The sequence below is a fragment of the Silurus aristotelis genome, assembly GCF_946808225.1.
Source record: "Silurus aristotelis genome assembly, chromosome: 8".
Lineage (NCBI taxonomy): Eukaryota > Metazoa > Chordata > Actinopteri > Siluriformes > Siluridae > Silurus > Silurus aristotelis.
This window is the reverse complement of record NC_139581.1, coordinates 1,811,781-1,826,069: the sequence shown is the minus strand read 5'-3', so window position 1 is coordinate 1,826,069 and position 14,289 is coordinate 1,811,781. Positions and strand designations below refer to the sequence as shown.

Sequence of the window (14,289 nt, the reverse complement as noted above, 5' to 3'; positions counted from 1 at the left end):
TCACAGTGGAAGAGTCCAACGTCTCCGCAACCGGAAAAGGTGAGGCAGGTCGCGCATGGAGAATTTGTCCCCAGGAGGCCACTCCGTCAATAGCGAGTTCTAATGCCGGGTCATTTGGCGAAAGCGACCAGAACTGTGGGGATCTAAACTCAAAACCTTTTAATACCACCTCCTATTAACCTCCTTATGAACTTTGGATTTGTCCAACCCTGGATCATTACGGGGGTCCTAAACAATCACCTACGTGTAAACGCTTTTAGCATACGGTTTGGAAGAAGAGATCGACATGTTTCCGTTCAGGCTGTACGATAACTCTGAATAATACATTTTATTTATTAATTAGAAGATAAATAATTATTTCTTTGTTTAATATGGATCTATCGCTAGCATATTATATACGATACGTCATATATCATGAAAAACGTCTTCAAGTATTGTCCTATCAAATCCTATTATAACTATTATATAATCCTATATTATAGAGGTTTTTTTGCCATCTCCAGCGCCCTCTAGTGTACATATAGTGTGGAGGAACTGAGACTGTCCCCTCGTGTGTGTGTGTGTGTGTGTGTGTGTGTGTGTGTGTGTGTGTGTGTGTGTGTGTGTTCTGTAGTGGAGGTAAGGCTGACATATTAAAGACAGTAATGCTAACCACGTCCAGCTTGAGGACAGATGTAGAGAAAGGGAGAGGGAAGAGAGAGAGAGAAGCTTCTCCAGGTTTTAATGTGCTCCTCTGCCGGTTTTCTTTTCCTCGGATCTGTTCATTCCGTGCCGGACGTGACGTGACTGAGGTGTGACGGTTGCCGGCTACCGTGTGTGTGTGTGTCACGCCCTGTCTTTGCGTTTCTGGAGCTTATGGAGCTTCTTGGTGCTGCTGTTCTTGTTGAGGAGCTTGAGGACTCGCTCTCTGTGGTCCAGCACCTTCATCATGGACTCGCGAGCCTCCGTGATCTGATCCATCACCAGCTTGCAGCGCTGCATGTTACCCTGTGGAGAAACCATCACAAACATCGGTGAAGTTTTCGCCATAAAAACAACAACAACAACAACAACAACAACAAACAAAACCATTTCCATTGTGTTGGTTGTCTTCAGGTCTTGAGGTTGCACCTTGGTTTCCCAGGAGAAGCTTCTAGTCTGGTTAAAAATTCTAATTGCGAGCAGAAATATACCTTCACCGTCCACATCAACAGGAACACCTGCTCGTTTGTGCAAATGACAATTTCAGCCAATCACATGGCAGCTGAAGACTCCGTATAGATCATGCATGTAGAGGTCAGGTTAGAGTTCACATTGGTCCAAGGTGGACTGGTTTAAGTATCTTAGAAATGTCCTCAGATATGGGGAAGGAAATGCCTTGCTGATAAGAGCAGAATTAACAGATTGGTTTGAAGCTTCAAGGATGGAGAAACTCATATATTCACCTCCATGGTGAGCAGGAAAACATCTCACCAGGAACAAACTATCAGACTTTGAAGTTCCTCTTACTAACTCATGTCAGTTTCCACTTCAGTCAAGACAGGAACAGCAATCTGGAGCTATCATGAGCACAGACTCACCCACACTCGACATATAAAGATTGAAGAGGCTCAGGAAAGCCTCAGGTTCTTGTTCTTGGCTGACAGAAGAACCCAATTTTTCTCTGATTCCTCTCATCAGTAAGGCACCTCCCACTCGCAGGACTCACTGTTTTTTGTTTTTCACACCACCCTGTGTAAACTCTGTGTGTGCTGTTTTGGTTACACGGGTCGTAGGTTTCTTGCTCACCTGTATGAGCTCGCTGATGCGGTGCAGATCGTCGTCTGCTGATGCTTTCTTCTTAGGGACCAGGCCCTCCTGCAGACTCGTTAAACGGCTGTAGACGTCGTGCTCCAGATTCGACTAGACGTCGTGAAAATAGAGCGTAAAAACCTGATTCTAGATAACTATTGTAAAAAAAGATCTAATAGTTGCAGTAGGAAGTGGAATCATATAGTCATAATCAAAACACTTTTATTGCGCATTAAACTTTTCCTAAATAGTTTTCTATGGGAGAAAAACACAACGCATAATTAAACGATTTACATTCGTATTCTGGACTCGTTAAGCGAAATTTTGAACGTTCTGATTTCTACACCTGATAATAATTAACTTTGTATCGTTTCTTCCTGAATGAACAAACCGTTCATTTGGCACCCATGAGGTATCCATGACAACGCTCTTACCTTAGCTACTATAGGGATAACTATAACACAGCTAGATTTATAACTCTTATTAAAGGTAATGTAGTGCATGATGATGAAGGAGATTCCTCACCAGCTGCACCAACTGAGCAGCACACAGATGGATCTTCCATCCCTGAGCTCGACACATGACGCCCTTCTGATTGGCCACATCCTGTAGGCTTCCTTTCTTCTCCTCTGCCAAAAAAATAAAAATTTGTTAGGACACTTATAATCCATTCAGCATCTAGTTACAGGTGTGTGTTAGCGGTGTGCTCTGACCTTTGACCCGGATGTCACTGTATCTCTGGAAGTGATGATAAGCAGCTTTCCAGGGGTTACGGTAATGACGCAGAAGTGTGACGGGAGGACGGATTCGGACGGGGACGTAGCGCACGCCCTCCTCGTCTACACACACACACACACAGAGAAATAGTGTCAGATCCTTCAGGTGTAGGAATTTCACTAAAATGTTTCTTGACCTTCATATGACATTCTGGATGCTCTCGGTTTAGAAGGTATTTCCATGTCTAATCTTTTATATACTGAAGCATAAAACAGATCAAGAAATAAAAGTAACGTTAAAGTAAACAAGTGTTTATACGCTATACGGACACCCGACCATAAGATTTTACGCTTTCTGAACATCTCAGATTTTTTGGAGATTTTGTGCGAGATACATTCAGCCACAAGGTGGCGTGGGTTAGTAAAGTCAGGTACTGGTAGGTGAGGAGTGCCGAGGTGCAGTCAGTGTTCACATTCATTTTTATTTCAGAATGGTTGGAGCTCTAAAGCACAAGATCTTCCACACACTTCCAACCCATGAACAGCATTGCCATGCAGGAGCCTAAAACATTGTGCTACAGTTAAAAGAAAAACACATATTTGGAGTGGTCAGGTGTCCTGTGACGTCCTGTGACGTCCTGTAACGTCCTGTGACGTCCTGTGACGTCCTGTGACGTCCTGTGACGTCCTGTGACGTCCTGTGACGTCCTGTGACGTCCTGTAACACACGCAGGAGCATAAAAAAAACTTAAGGACTGACCGATGTACTCTTTAGGAGGCGATTTGCGTTTCTCGGGTCGGTGGCTGACTGGTTTGGCGGGAGGTTTCTCTTCGTCTGTGCTGTTGGTCTCCACCATCTCGCTCTCCTCAGTGGAGATGACGTGCTGCTGCTTTCGGGGCTTTTTCCTGGGTGAAGCTCCGGGTGTGAGCTCTGCAGCCGACACCGAGAGAACAGGAGTGCCGCTAGGTGGCGCTGGAGGCACTTGATGAAGTAAGATACGGGCAGAAGGAAATTATATCATGCACATGTTTAAAATCCGGATAATGTTTTAGAGTAGAAGAATCATTATTTTAGCCACACTACCTGGCTTGGAGGTGTCCATGGGCGTCGCCTCTTGCTTAATTTCTGGAAGGGCGGAGCTAACCGCACAAGCCGCGGTACTACTGGCTGCTGGGTGAGAAGGCGGCGCCACAACATTGGCCAAAGAAGGGATAGGCGGAGTCACAGCCATGGCAGCAGGGACAGGCTGAGAAGGAGGTGTGACTGAAGCCAGGAGAGAAGATCCGGACTGGGAAGGGATTTGAGAAGGAGGCGGGGCTGCGTTCTGCTCGCCGCTTTGTCCAGACATGACGTCCACTGCAGCAGGAAGAGGAGGAGCCAAACCCAAGAGGACCTCAGGTTTGGATTTCACTCTGTAACAGAAGAACCTTATAGATTTACACAAGATTTGTGAAGCAATTCAGTCCAGTGCACATCAAAGAATTTCACAGATTTTGCTCATCAAACAAGCACAAATGTTCTGAACCGGGGACACCTATAGGGGGCAGCAATGTTCAATGCTACTACTGATATTCTGCAGGGAAAACTAATTCTGCTAATATTTTCACAAAGTAAAATACTTGATATGAAGGATTAGAACAGGGGGTGGGAGCTGTACCCAGATGGTCGTGGCGATCCTGTAGCATTCCTCAGACCTCCGTCCATCCTGGAGGAGTCACTCAACTGAGCCACCATCAGGTTTTTTCTCACAGAGGTTCTTCACAAAAACAAACAAACAAAAACCCACATATATCCAACCTTAATGAATGTAGCATGTTCTAGAAAGTGGTAACTAATGTATCATTGTTGGAGCTCTGTAGAAGGTGTATTACAACACAGGATCTTGAAGAAGCAGCAGGTTTACCAGGGCTTCAGTAACAAATATAATAATATATTAAGTTTTACAATTCCCCACTGAGCTCTAGATAATGTGAGGGGGTGAAGAAAACTTCACAACACAATCTTGAGATGCTGAAATTATAATACTTATAATCGTTACACTTTTATCAACATTAAAACCATATGACCAAAATATCATAATATATTATTCTGTAAAAATACTAAATGTATGTCGAGAAATTTTCATTTTACCTTTAAAAGTAAAATATTGTTTATTATTAAACTTTAAAACATTTATTTAAAGTTTATTTTATATTTATTTATTATTCAGAACTGAAATAAGGTACTGTGAGGTGGGAGTTTTGTTCTTTGCTGGTGTGTAGTAGTGTGTAGTGCGTATGGCGTGTGTAGTTGTGTGTAGTGGTGTGTAGTTGTGGTGTGTATGGCTTGTGTAGTTGTGTGTAGCTGTGTATAGTGGTGTGTAATTGTGTGTAGTGGTGTGTAGCTGTGGTGTGTATGGCGTGCGTAGTTGTGCTGCATATGGCTTGTGTAGTTGTGTGTAGTTGTGGTGAGTATGGCTTGTGTAGTTGTGTGTAGTTGTGTATAGTGGTGTGTATGGCGTGTGTAGTTGTGTGTGGTTGTGGTGTGTATGGCGTGTGTAGTTGTGTGTGGTTGTGGTGAGTATGGCTTGTGTAGTTGTGTATAGTGGTGTGTAATTGTGTGTAGTGGTGAGTAGTTGTGGTGTGTATGGTGTGTGTAGTGATGTGTAGCTGTGGTGTGTATGGCATGTTTAGTTGTGTGTAGCTGTGGTGTGTAGTTGTGTGTAGTTGTGGTGAGTATGGCTTGTGTAGTTGTGTGTAGTTGTGTATAGTGGTGTGTAATTGTGTGTAGTGATGTGTAGTTGTGGTGTGTATGGCGTGTGTAGTTGTGTGTGGTTGTGGTGTGTAGTTGTGTGTAATTGTGTGTAGTGTTGTGTAGTTGTGTGTAGTGGTGTGTAGTTGTGGTGCGTGTACTCGGAGCGGATTTGAGACGCACCCATCACCGGCCGTTTTTTTGCGGAGGATGCTGGGTCGAGGAGACGAGGCGAGTGCCGGCGTCCCGGCCCCGCCCCCCTGTGAGTGCGTCTGTGTTACCGTGGCGACAGGCTGACTGGCGTTGAAGCCGCTGTGGATGGAGTTGGCGACCAGAGCGGAGGCGTCGGTCAGCACCACTGAGGAGACGGAGGAGAAGGAAGGACAGTGAGACCGGTTCTGAACGCGAATCAATAAATCAGGGGTCGTGGTCGAGCTCCTGACCTGAAGTCTTGACCTCACTTTGGTTTTGTTGGGGGTTGATGGGAGCAGCCTGGATGTTCTGCGTGGCGATCGAGGCGTTGGGGTGAAGCCCCTGAGCCGCTATGTTTGCGTTTTGGCCTCCCTGCGCCGCTGCGACCGCCGGCTGCGTGTTCTGCGTGTTGATCTGAGCGATGCGATCCACCGTCATCAGCTGCATGGAGTTCAGATGGACAGCCGAGGCCACGCCCATACCAGGCTGAGCAGCAGAGGGAGCCTGAGCTGTCAGTGTTACACACACACACACACACACACACACACACACACACACACACACACACACAGAGAGTGAACCAAGAACGACATGTTAAAGTGTAGCTTTTCCATTACTGCTGGTCCACCAACGAGAACGCTCTTTATGATGTCATAACTTTGCTTGATGTGCGTCATGGCAATATTTTTTTTTCTGTACCTTCCAATAAGGGGCGTGGTCTTGCGCGTTACCTGGATACGGGCGTATGGTGGACACCGAGCTGGTGATGGGTGTGTAGGTGTGTGTCAGCGGATAAGAAGCTGATTGGTAAGTTGGAAGGAAGTACTGAAACTGCATAGGAACAGACTGCCTGTGAAAAGAAACACACAAACACACACACACACACACACACACACACACACACACACACACACACACACACACACACACAGAGAATAAGTACACACACACACACACACACACACACACACACAATGCCAGCACCTGAGACACTCCGTTAGGGTTTGTACCTGGCGTCGCTGCGGTTCTCCATGACAGCGGTAGGATTTGGGGAGGCGCGATGGGCTGAGATGGGGATGAGGTTCCCTCGTTCTCCACTGAACTCAGATGGGATACGAGGAGAGGTGTGTGTGATGGGCTGGGGCACCACCTTCGCTATAATGGAGAAGAAAATGACCACAGCATTATAGTGTATGGGTTGTGGACTCTTCTCCATGGGGATGGTGGAGGTGTGTGAAAGTGTGTGTAGATGTTCAGGAGGTGGACTCTTCCCCACAGGGATGGTGGAGGTGTGTAGAAGTGTGTATAGATGTTCAGGAGGTGGACTCTTCCCCACAGGGATGGTTTAGGTGTGTGAAAGTGTGTGTAGATGTTCAGGAGGTGGACTCTTACCCACGGGGATGGTGGAGGTGGTCACTGCAGTGGTGTGAGTGGAATGAGAGGCCATGGTCACTGTTACTATATTGTTGGTAGACACCTGGGACTGGGTCATGGAACCTGAAATAGAGAGAGGGAGCGAAAGAGAGAGAGAGAAAGAGAGAGAGAGAGAGAGAGAGAGAGAGAGAGAGAGAGAGAGAAACAAAAATATTTTTAAAAATTCCTTTTAAAAAATAAAAAAAATGTAACAGAAAGAAAGAAAGAAAGAAAGAAAGAAAGAAAGAAAGAAAGAAAGAAAGAAAGAAGTGGTGGATAAGGTGGTTGGAGCTTCAGGTGTTTTGTACCTGTAGTTGTGGTGGATGAAAGTGTATTGGTGGCCAGGATTGGGGCCACGGTTGCCGCGGCGACAGGAGTCACAGTGCTAAAGATCGGTTTCTGCAAGAAACAGTGCAAAAAAGTTTAACAATCACAAAAAGAAATGTAAGAAGTCGTTTAGTTTTTTGGATTACAGACCTGTGCAATGGAGTGTGGGAGGGGCTTCTGAGCGCCGATAGCTGGGTGGGATGGAAGTGTGATGCGAGTGGGCGTGTCCCGAGCGTGAGGAGCTCTCTGGATACTCAGGGTCGCAGGAGGAGGGTGGATGGTAATGGCGGAGCGTCTGTTTAAAATAAAAAGGCAGTATATCAGGCTGGGGCTGAACCCGAGTGCATGTGTTGGGGTGAAGGTGCGGTGGAGTGCTGCTCTTACCCGTGCACTAACTCTCCAGAGTGAGCCGTCACCGTGCTGATTACAGGAGACTGAGGCCTGGTGGCTGCCACCGGAGCCATGACTGTGGGCAGGACCGCCGTGGACGTGGTGACAATCGGACGCGACTGTTAAACAAACAAACACAGTGCAGTGTGGGATCATCAGCAGGGCGGAGTCACTAAAACAACCCTGAAAATGATTATTATCTAATAACTGCATGTCTGACCACTGCAGCGGACCTTCACAAAGTGCTCACATTACTCACGGAAATTCTGCTTTTTATTAAATACGCTCGAGAAAAATACACACACGCAAACACGTGATTCGCAGCTGCACTACAGTCAGTTACACTACAATGTTATCAACACCCCACATGTATAACTGTAGCTTCAAGCGTTTACTTACCAGGGAATAAAAGTAAAGAAGGAGAAGAGAGAAAAAAGAAAACGAAAATGAATGAAGTGTGAATGAAGCGGACGTGAGAAAGAAGCGAGAGTGAGGAAGGAGGAGTGTGGATGAAGCAGAGGTGTGAATGAAGCTGAAGCACACGCGAAACAGAACTGTGAAGGAAGCGGAACTGTGAAGGAAGCGGGAGCGCATATGAGGCAGAAGTGTGAATGAAGTGGACAGATGAATAAAGCAGAAGTGTGAATGAAGTGGACAGATGAATAAAGCAGAAGTGTGAATGAGTATGAGCAGGAGTATGAATGAAGCGGGAGAGTGCATAAGAACCTGAATGGGCTGGTGAATGATGTGCTGCACCGTCGGCGGTCCCACAGTGTTACTCGGTCCGGACGCCGGCCTCAACACAGTTGCTCCCTTTGAACTGGACATTACAGCAGCGGCCGCAGCTCCTACAGTTATCACCAACACACACACACACACACACACACACACACACAAACCCCCCATGAATAAATACTCTTACATACTGAATAAATGTCATAAAGAACACAAAATCGTCTCTGAGATGCTTCTCTTACTGACCTCTGGGTAAATGTGAAGGAAATTGGTGCTGTGGAGCAGCCGAGGAGCCGAACTGCAGTGCCGGAGTCCCGCTACGGATAATCTGCAAATTGGCGGCCATGATGCGATGCAGGTTTCCAGTGTGACCCTGGCAAAATAAATACATAAATAAATACCCATGATCCCAAACAGGATATTGAATTACGTACCGTGACTGAATACGGGTTATAGAGGTTTTCTGAACCTGCTGCCCGCTGATGGTGGCCACCGGGATCCCGGAAGCCTGCGGCATGGCGCTCTCCATGGTGACGGTGATGTGAGCGGGGACTTTGTGAGGCAGGGTGAGATGCCCCTGTGCCGGGGCTGGGGCTGGGGCAATTACACGGCTAGGAACAGGAGTCTTCAGAGCAGACTGGAGCAGAGAAAGAGAACAAATTCATGATTCACGAATGATCCTGTCTTCTGGTGAGGGTACTAAAGTGGAGATGCTGTACCTTGCCAGGTCCCTCTGTGAAGCCGACGGGGAGGTGCTGGGACAGCGACGGAGGAGCGGAGGACGTCGCTCCATACGGTCGTACCACCACCGGCTCCTGCTTATCGTCTCTGAGGGAGGACGCTAGACCCGAGTCACGCCCACCGTCCTCATGACCTGCGTAAATTCAATCACAGACACATATTTATTCAATCTCTATAGAAGACCAATAGGACACTTAAAATATATACATTTTAATATACACTTTATAAATTTGATCAAATGTTTTTTTTTTTTTTTTTTTTACACACACACACACACACACACACACACACACACACACACACATATATATATATATATATAGTTAACAGCAGAGTAATAAAATAAACGAACTACCCGGGAGTACAACTGAAGCGGGAGACTGAATGAAGAGTGAATGAAGAAAAATATAAATGAAGTGAGATATGAAGGAAGAAGAATCGTGGACATATTAAATGTAAAATTCTAATTATAAATAATGTTTTACACCCCTAGATGTATAATAATGTTTTGTATCATGAATGAGCTCAGCACACACAATGCAGATGTGTACAGTGCATCTGGAAAGTCTTCACAGAGCTTCACTTTCTCCACGTTTTCTTGTTACAGCTTTTTTTTACAAAATGAATTAAATTCATTATTTTCCTCAGAATTCTACAAACAAAATCCCATAATGACACATATGTAATCCCATAATGACACATAATAAAATCACATGTACATAAGTATCACAGTCTTCGCTCAATACTTTGTTGAAGCTCTTTGAGACTAATTACAGTGTCGAGTCTTTTTTGAGTTTGATGCACCTTTTTTTGGGCAGTTTCTCTCTCAAGCTCCATCAGGTTGGTTGGGGAGCATCAGTGCACAGCCATTTTCAGATCTCCAGAGATGTTCAGTGGGGTTCAAGTCTGGGCTCTGGCTGGGTCACTCGAGGACGTTCACGGAGTCGTTCTGTAGCCACTCCCTTGTTATCTTGGCTGTGTGCTGAGGGTCGTTGTCCTGTTGGAAGATGAACCGTCGCCCCAGTCTGAGGTCCAGAGCACTCTGGAGCAGGTTATCATCAAGGACGTCTATGTACATTGCTGCATTCATCTTTCCCTCGATCCTGACGAGTCTCCAAGTTCCTGCTGCTGAAAAATATCCTCACAGCATGATGCTGCCACCACCATGCTTCACTGTAGGGATGGAATTGGCCTGGTGATGAGCGGTGCCTGGTTTCCTCCAGATATGATGTTAGCATTCAGCCCAAAGAGTTCAATCTTTGTTTCTTATGGTCGGAGAGTCCTACAGGTGCCTTTTGGTAAACTCCAGGTGGGCAGTCATGTGCCTTTTACTGAGAAGTGGCTCCCATCTGGCCACTCTACCATACAGGCCTGCTTGGTGGAGTGCTGTAGAGATGGTTGTTTTTCTAAAAGGTTCTCCTCTCTCCACAGAGAAACGCTGCAGCTCTTTCAGTGACAATCAGGTTCTTGGTCACCTCCCTGACTAAGGACCATCTCCCTGATCGCTCAGTTCGGCTGTGCAGCTCTGCTCTAGGAAGAGTCCTGGTGGTTCCAAACTTCTTCCATTTACAGATGATGGAGGCCCCTGTGCTCATTGGGACCTTCAATAGTGCAGAAATGTTTGTCTCCTTCCTCAGATCTGTGCCTTGATACAATCCTGTCTCGAAGGTCTTCAGACAATTCCTTGGACTTCATGGCTTGGTTTGTGCACTGACATGCACTGTTAACTGTGGGACCTTTTGTCTTTCCAAATCATGTCCAATCAACTGACTTTACCACAGGTGGATCCCAATCAGGTTGTAGAAACATCTCAGGGATGATCAGTGAAAACAGGAGGCACCTTAACTCAATTTTGAGTGTCATGGCGACGGCTGTGAAATTTTATGTACGTGATTTTTTTCCCTGTTTTTACATTTGTGATAAATTTGCAAAAATTCCCAACAAATTTCTTTCACGTTGTCATTATGGGGTTTTGTTTGTAGTATTTTTGAGAAAAAATATGATTTTAATCCATTTGTGGAATAAAACTGTAACATAATATGTGGAAAAAGAGAAGTGCAGTGAAGACTCTCAGGATGCAATGTTTATTATAATGTTTATTATCTAATAATAACTGATGCATTATTGTGGTGTGTGTGTGTGTGTGTGTGTGTGTGTGTGTGTGTGTGTGTGTGTGTGTGTGTATATATATGTAACCGACCTGTGCTGGTCTGCTTGGTTTGGACCCCCGGTGTGTTTGGGGTGTGTGTGTGTGTGTGTGTGTGTGTGTGTGTGTGTGTGTTTATGTAACCGACATGTGCTGGTCTGCTTGGTTTGGACCCCCAGTGTGTTTGGGGTGTGTGTATATATGTAACCGACCTGTGCTGGTCTGCTTGGTTTGGACCCCCGGTGTGTTTGGGGTGTGTGTGTGTGTGTGTGTGTGTGTGTGTGTGTTTATGTAACCGACATGTGCTGGTCTGCTTGGTTTGGACCCCCAGTGTGTTTGGGGTGTGTGTATATATGTAACCGACCTGTGCTGGTCTGCTTGGTTTGGACCCCCGGTGTGTTTGAGGTGTGTGTGTGTGTGTGTGTGTGTATATATGTAACCGACCTGTGCTGGTCTGCTTGGTTTGGACCCCCGGTGTGTTTGGGGTGTGTGTGTGTGCAGGGTTCAGTCCTGCTCTCTGGTACTGCTGTGAACTCATCTTCCACCACTCTCACGTCCTGAACGTCACACACACCAACAATAACCTTCAATAATCACACAAACCTGCTCATGAGACTCCACCGACACGTACACAAAAACCCCAAAACATTTTATACTCATTATTATTTTTTTGCAGGATCCACAAAACGTCTGTATATAATATTAATAAAATAATATAGTTTTATTAATTGGTCCATTCACTTTGTCAGACTGACACTTTCCCTATTTCTCTATAATATAATATTGTGAACGTGTGTTATTTAAAAACTAAATATATACCTGTAATTATTTACAAATATTTTTAACGAGTTGCATATAATATCTGATTGATTATTATTATTATTTTACAAAAATCTAAAAAAAAGCTGCACGAACCTGTGACCCTCAAACCACAAGCAATAATAATAATTAGTATTATTTAATCTGGTTTATAATATATCATTGTTTTTATAGGTTTTAAAAGCAAATAAATAATAAACAATATAAAAGAATCAGGCACTTGTGATGCTAATCCATGGAAGTTAGCAAACATGCTAGCATGCCAGATTTCTTCTAGCCTAGAAAGCTAACCGGTGACGTCACATCCCGGGTCACGTGTCGGTTTTAAACGTTTTAAATGTCTCACGTGCGGATGTCCATCAGAACCGGTTGTTGTTGTTTTTTTTCCTCGACACGGTTTTTGGTACCTGAAAGCGGAGCCGAACTCTCTCCGTCCGGTTCTGGGTCCACCGGACCCCCTCCACCTCCTCCACCGGAACTGCCGCTACAGCTGAACCGGCACCTACTTCCGGTTCCAGATTTTATAGTATATAAGTAATTGATGATGAACCCAAATAATAAAAATCCTCACATAGAGTTGATCTAATGACAGTGAAACTGAAACTGAAAGATGAAGGTTATGAGAGATAATATGGAACTCTTAAGAGGCTCTGCATTATGATGTTTTTCTTTCTTGTTTTTGTAATCACTACTTCATTTTTCAATATATTCGTTATTAGAGCATGTTCTAGAGGCAGCATGGTGGCAGCAGCATGGTTTGGTTTGATCCGCATGCGACAAACGCTCATGTTATTATCCATGATGCTGCTCCTAGAACACGCTTTTGAAGGAAGAAACTTCATTCTCCACAGTGAACTCTGTTTAAAGCCTATACACACTCTAACACAGATGTTGAGCTATTTTATGAGTTTCTCAGTACCTCCTAGTTTTATAACCACAAAAGACTGTAGAAAGATCATTACTCATAATCACACACTCCAGTGCTCATGTTAGTTCTCACTCTCCAGTGTTCTGTAGTGTTTAAAGACTATAATCAAACTCTTGATGTCACCCAAATGAGGATGAGGTTCTGCTTTTGAGTCTGGTTCCTCTCAAGGTTTCTTCCTCATAACATCTAAGGGAGTTTTTCCTTCAGCACAGTCTCCATGGTGATCATCAGGGATAAACACACACCATTCACCTTCACTGTTAAATTCTGTAAAGCTGCTTTGAGAGAATGTCTGTTGTGAAAAGCGCAATAGAAATAAACTTGACTTGACTATAACACACACACACACACACACACACACTATTTTGTGTATTGTCCTGCACTGTCTTGTGTTTTCTTTTTGCACTGTTTGCACACATGCACTTTATGAGGCAAGGATTTTTCTTACTAGTCCTTAACCCTGTGTTTTCTGTTTTTGTTGTTTTATGCTGTTGTATGTAGCATCAGGGTCCAGGAGGAACGTCGTTTTGTTTCACTGTGTACTGCGTCAGCTATATATGGTTGAAATGACAATAAAAGCTTCTTGACACTTGACCAGGAATTTCCTCTCAGAGGATATGAAACTCAGAGAAATTGTAGTCTGTCTCTCTCGCACAGCAGGAAAATGGCAGAGGCCATCTATTTCAGTAGACCAGGATCAAGTTATCTGTGCAGTGTGTCTGGATCTTCTGAAGGATCCTGTAACTATTCCCAGTGGACACAGGCGCATGTTTAACGAGAGAGAGAGAGAGAGAGAGAGAGAGAGAGAGAGAGAGAGAGAGAGAGAGAGAGAGAGAGAGAGATCAGGGGTGATGAGAGGTAAGAGAGGAATAAGGATTATAAAGTCTCCTTATTGTTGTATAAAAGGTAAAGACACTGTACAGTGTGATCAGGGTGTAAGTAGGAACAAGACTCACTGTAGCAGCAGAACTAAAAGGAAGAAGCAGAAGGAAACACAGACATGAGGGATCTCTGGGATAATAGAAGACCCACCACACCACCGTCAACAAACCTGAGTGAACGTGTGAGAGTGAGGAGACGACAACATCCAAATATCCCAGTTCACCAAACACTCCATATCCATGATCCCTCCAGATCTGCTCCTTTACCTCACAAACACCTACTGACTAAGGTTTGATTTAACAAATGACTGAGTACTGAACTTAGAAGACTGTTCCCACTGTGAGGTTTTGAATGATGAGTCAGCATACACAGAGGGGGTGCAGAGCTTAACGGACTGGTGTAAAGCCAAGATCCTGTCTCTGAATATAAACACAGCACAGGAGATATTTGTTGACATTAGGAGGACACAAAATAACCACTTCTTGATGAACATCAATGG

At 44.8% G+C, this 14,289-nt stretch overlaps 1 protein-coding gene across 3 annotated transcripts; it reads right to left on the bottom strand.

The window, feature by feature from the left end:
* Window positions 1-311: 311 nt before the first annotated feature.
* Window positions 312-12,580, bottom strand: sap130b (Sin3A-associated protein b). 3 transcript variants are annotated; one of them, XM_083547833.1, is made up of 21 exons: window positions 12,388-12,580; window positions 11,606-11,718; window positions 8,994-9,148; window positions 8,744-8,911; window positions 8,521-8,647; window positions 8,266-8,387; window positions 7,534-7,658; window positions 7,300-7,444; window positions 7,131-7,221; window positions 6,802-6,906; window positions 6,420-6,564; window positions 6,141-6,259; window positions 5,661-5,918; window positions 5,401-5,575; window positions 4,145-4,243; window positions 3,571-3,899; window positions 3,247-3,468; window positions 2,484-2,609; window positions 2,296-2,399; window positions 1,768-1,881; window positions 312-987 (listed from the first exon to the last, which is right to left on the bottom strand). In XM_083547833.1, exons 2-21 carry the CDS (start codon window positions 11,697-11,699, stop codon window positions 826-828), a joined length of 2,985 nt encoding a protein of 994 aa, XP_083403959.1. In that variant the 5' UTR covers window positions 11,700-11,718; window positions 12,388-12,580; the 3' UTR covers window positions 312-825. The 3 variants fall into 3 exon arrangements, with proteins under 3 accessions (XP_083403959.1, XP_083403960.1, XP_083403961.1); XM_083547834.1 differs by having other exon boundaries at window positions 12,327-12,483; XM_083547835.1 differs by lacking the exon at window positions 12,388-12,580 and adding an exon at window positions 12,077-12,231.
* Window positions 12,581-14,289: the final 1,709 nt, after the last annotated feature.